Genomic DNA, 4687 nt, shown 5'->3' on the forward strand with positions numbered 1-4687 from the left:
CACTGCCAAGCCTATAGGGATACTGCAGGTTTTTCTTCCCAAGGTGGAGAACCTTGCATTTTTGTGTTAAACACCATCAGGTTCTCATCTGCCCAACTCAATGCAGGGCAGCAGTTAAATAACCTGACAAACTGTACAGCGCCAATGGCCTCAGGCAGAAGACTGCCTTAGAGGCAGGAGGAAATGCTGCCAAAAGGTTGTGGAACTGAGGTCCATCCCATGATAAGGTAGACTGGGCTCTTTAACCCTGGTTATCAGCCAGTCTAGGAGTGGCGCCCCAATAAACAGACAAATGGATAATCTCTGTTCCTGTAGCTCCTGCAGCCAAGTTGTTCCAAACATAGTGGCACCTGCCTTTGCTTTGGATTAAGCTAGCATGGCTGAGAGGGGGACATGTGTATGGCCAACTCAGTGTCTCCATATACATTGCCCAGGCTTTTGTACGCTGGAGAGATCACTTAAGCTTTACTTTATCTGTCAAGCAAGGATTCAATACAGAATGCAACAGCTGTGAGTTATAAGTCCAGTATGTTTGATGAAGAGAGGGGTGCTGTGTGTTGCCTAGAGAGATATGAAGGCAATTAACATCAAGCCAAATGACTGGGAGAAGATTGATAAGAACTGCACACCACATTTAGGACTGTTTGATATGAATTTTACATGTGATAAGTGCAGAAGGGACTGTCACTCAAGAAAGAATTGAGCTCTACAGCCACACTTGCTGATGTTCAGCGAGCTGATGCCCTACTTGGCACAATTGTCTCGCAAGACAGACATGCCGACTACTACCTGACTTTTGGAAAGCCATGTCTTCTTGGTATTTACATCCATTGCATTCTGGGATAAAGTGAGGAACAATGTAAGCAAAACAGAGTGAGGCCTCAAACCCTGAAGTAGTTAGGTATACCAGCAAGATTTAAGACATCTAAAAAAAAAAAGACTGGTATGTTGAAGCCTGGTGTGAATCACAGGGACAGTCTTTATGCAAGGGAAGAAGCCTTTAGGAAGTTCTCTATCTAACTGATTACAGTTCCTGGGGAAAAAGTTCTTAAAACCCAAAAAGGAAAAAAGAATGGACAGAACCTAGACAGGTCCTGGGAGAAAGCAATTCAAGGATGCTTTTCTTTCTCTATAGAGAGACTGCAGAGGTTAACTAAGCCACATACCTCTCCTGCCTTTATCTACACAATGTCATAACAACGAGCAAGTCAACCACACAGATGCAGGCAGGAAACTTATCTTGAGCTCCACTATGCTTGTCATTAGACTTCTCTACTTCATCTTTTTCTGCTAAACACCAATCTAGCTTCACAACTAGGGACAGCACATGAAGGTAAAAAAAAAAAAAAAAAAGATTCCATTAGAGCTGCACCCAGCTGGTATGAACGTGTGCTGTCCCATCTCAAATAAAGAGAGACTAGACTGTCAGTGGCCAGAGGTATAGGGAGGACTGGATATGGAAATGTGAACAGGTAAGTATGGGAGATAAGTCGGTACTTGAGAAGCTCCTTTTCTCTTGAAGAGCAAAGCTAACATTTTTGAAAGCATTAAAGGGCAACAGATACTTAAAAGCTCTAAGAACCATTTAAAAGACAACATAACTGTGACTCTTAAGTTACTTGAAAACAGTGAGACCTCCATGCTTTTGAAAATTCTGCCCCAAAACTGCAACTGGCTAAGAGGGAAAAAGCTTCATCGTTTTTCTGTGTTGTCTGGAGCTGTCTCACTGATTCTTCTGTAATTAGAAATATGAAAGCAAAAGGGGGAAATCAAAAGACAGAGTTCCAACTCACCAATTGGCATCTCATCCAAGGATGTCCTGGCACTCAGACTAGCTCCATGGGATACTAGCAATTCCGCCATCTGCATCTAGGGCAAGGGAAATGAAGGAATATTAATGGTACTGGTTTAGAGTATTGCTATCTACCAGTGAGCTAAAGGGCAAAGCAAGTCTGGAAGCAGCTAGGTCTACTGTCTATTGAAACTAGGGTCTCAGCTGTGGCCCCCTTGGGGTAGGGGTGGGAAGCAGGGGAGGGGGAGTGATGTGGAAAGCAGCAGCAGGACTGGAGCCCAAGGGTTGCAACTGAATCCCTTGTGGACTGTATGCAGCTTGTGGGCCACCAGGTGCACAGCCCTGATCCCAGCCCAGGGATAGAAAACTCAAATTTAGTAAATCCATGTGTGTCCTCACTGTGCCCATAACACATACAAGTTTGTAGACAAAGAGAGCAGGTTCTCTCCAACTGAAGCACTTAAGCTGATGTTTGAGAAGGTCAACATCTGACCCTACAGATTGACCTGATCTAGTCACGCAAGACAGACTTTCACCAAAATGTTTACCTGTCCCCAGAAAGCAGCAGCATGGAGGGGTTCCCAGCCATCCCAGTCTTTCATGTCCAGCCTTGCTCCCTGGTCAAGAAGGACTTCAGCAGCATGCAGGTAACCATTGGCTGCTGCTATGTGCAGCTAGGAAACAGGGAACAGAAAGTATGAGCCTCTGTCCAAGGACTGTGAACATCCTTCTACAACAAGTGACTCGAGAGATTCCACTTCAGTGCCCGAGTTTAGACTGAGAAAAAAAAAACAGAAGCACTGTACCACTGAGGTCTGTGACAAGGCACTACAGCCGACTCTGGGAGGAGTTGGGGTGGATGCTGCATAATCAAGTTGTTGATCAGTTTTTGCCCCTGGGGTTTTTTGGATGATCTAGATTTACAACTTCAGACCAGGAAATCGTGTGCATGCATTTCATTTTGGAGATGTTGGTTGTAGCCACGGTGGTCTAAGAATATAGGCAGACAAGGTTATTTGGGTAAATGTGATATCTTTTATTAGATCAACTGCATTTTCATACCTGCATTTTGCATAGTGGATTAAGCTTCTATTTGAACCCAGAGAATAGACAAAGAATAGCAGACTCTCCCTATGCCTGAAAAAGGGTCTTTGTGCCCAAAAGCTTGTAAAGAAAAATGTTTCCAACTATTCAGTTGGTCTAATAAAATATATTTCCTTTTTTTGAGACATAAATATAAACCTGCTCTTACTAGTACACTACGTACCAAAATTGTATGTGCAGAGGAGTAAAAAGATAGTATTTTGTTCTTTCACTTTGAAAGGTTCGGGATTTCACTATTCACAAACAGCCAAGTCTGGAGGATCACAGCCAGGGGATGTTATACACTTCACAGTAGAACTTTGAAACAAGTACTATGGAGCTGATCTTAGACCAAGACCAAGTTTTCAGCCTCCCCTTAGTTGGGCCCTTCATGTCTGTGGGCAATTTTGCACACGTTACTTGCTTATCACAATTTAAGTCACACAAGACATTACAAATCTCTGCCTTTTTTTCTCTTATTTTAATCAAAGGACTCTGAATTACCTCCAGCTTCTGACATCTGAGGGCACCAGCTGTATCTGTGTCCCTGTGGAATGGGACATTAGTGACTGAATCCCTTCTACTCTCTAGGGGATCTTTTCTCAATATTGTCTGCTGCTACATCCTTGATCAAAAGCCCACTTCCTGCTTCATGAACCACCCTGCAGTTGTCATGAAAGTTGGTAACAGCTCCTTTTCCGCAGAGCCAGTTCCATTTCAGTGGTGTTTTAAGGGGAAGAGAACCCTTTTTTGCACACTTCATAGGGGAGAAGGAATATGGACCATAAACACACACGCTAAATATACGAGCTGTTTCCTTGTAAGAATTCTTGATGGTCTCTTGTAATCCAAACACTGTCAGACTACAGAGGCTACAAGTGTGACTTACTTTTTTGATATCCTTTCACCACAGGAGTTATTTTTATCCTTAAAACTCATTGCTTTTCTAGAAGAAATAAGAGCAGGCCAGCAACTCTGAACTCTCACAAAAACAACTCATTTTTCTCTTGTAGTTAGAAACTAGAACCTTGTGGTTGGTACGTAATAAAAAGTAGTAGTATTTCAAAGCGTCTGGCCATTGATATCTTTTCTAAGGCAATATCCAGAAGTCTCCCTCAGGAGCAGGCCCCATTCTCTTCAGCACTGTTTTAATACATAGAAAGAACACACAGGGAGCTCACAGTCTCAGACTGTGCTGCAACAGACCAAAAGGATGGTGAAATGGATATTTTCTAGGCCTGTGCGAAGTAGCTAGCATTCACTTTGGATTCAGATTCAGCCGGTGATTCAAATCACTGCCCTGAATCAATTCGGCCGAATCCGATTCGGAGATTCAGCTGCCATCAAATCTCCAAAATCAAGCAGGCCCATCCCTCGCCCGCTCTCTCAGCCCGGCAAGGGCTGCTCTGCCCACCCCAGCTCCTCACACTTTGGAAAAAAAAGTGCTGACTCACTGCGTGCTGCTGGGTAAGGGGGGCGATCCCCGCTGCTCTCCCCTGCCCCCCACTGTGTGGGGGGCTCTGCTATGAGCCCCTCCTCCTGCTGTCCCAGCCCCGCCCCCACGGCTGCCCCACCTACCCCAGCTCTGGCCCTTTAAGGAGAAAGAACGGCAAAAAACCCTGGACTCACTAGTTCCTGCCGAGCAGGGGGCGATCCCCGCTGTGTCCCACAGCCCTGCACCATGTGGGGGGCTCTGCCATGGGCCCCCTGAAGCCACTGCAGGGCCTGGTGAGCACCAGGGTTTATTTTGGGGTTTTTTCCTTAAAGGGCCGGAGCTGGGATGGGCAGGGCAGGGCAGGGCAGCCACGGGGG

General features: G+C 45.3%; 1 protein-coding gene across 1 annotated transcript in view; it reads right to left on the minus strand.

Moving 5' to 3' along the window:
* Nucleotides 1-4687, minus strand: part of PPP1R16B (protein phosphatase 1 regulatory subunit 16B) — a 67020-nt gene that overhangs the window by 6992 nt on the left and 55341 nt on the right. The window contains exons 6-7 of the mRNA XM_019539675.1: nucleotides 2341-2466; nucleotides 1794-1869 (exon numbers count right to left, since the gene is read on the minus strand). Coding sequence (XP_019395220.1) covers nucleotides 1794-1869; nucleotides 2341-2466 — 202 coding nt within the window. The remainder of the gene's footprint in view (nucleotides 1-1793; nucleotides 1870-2340; nucleotides 2467-4687) is intronic.

The sequence above is a fragment of the Crocodylus porosus genome, unplaced genomic scaffold (genome assembly GCF_001723895.1).
Source record: "Crocodylus porosus isolate Cpor-Errol unplaced genomic scaffold, CroPor_comp1, whole genome shotgun sequence".
NCBI classification, from domain to species: Eukaryota; Metazoa; Chordata; order Crocodylia; family Crocodylidae; genus Crocodylus; species Crocodylus porosus.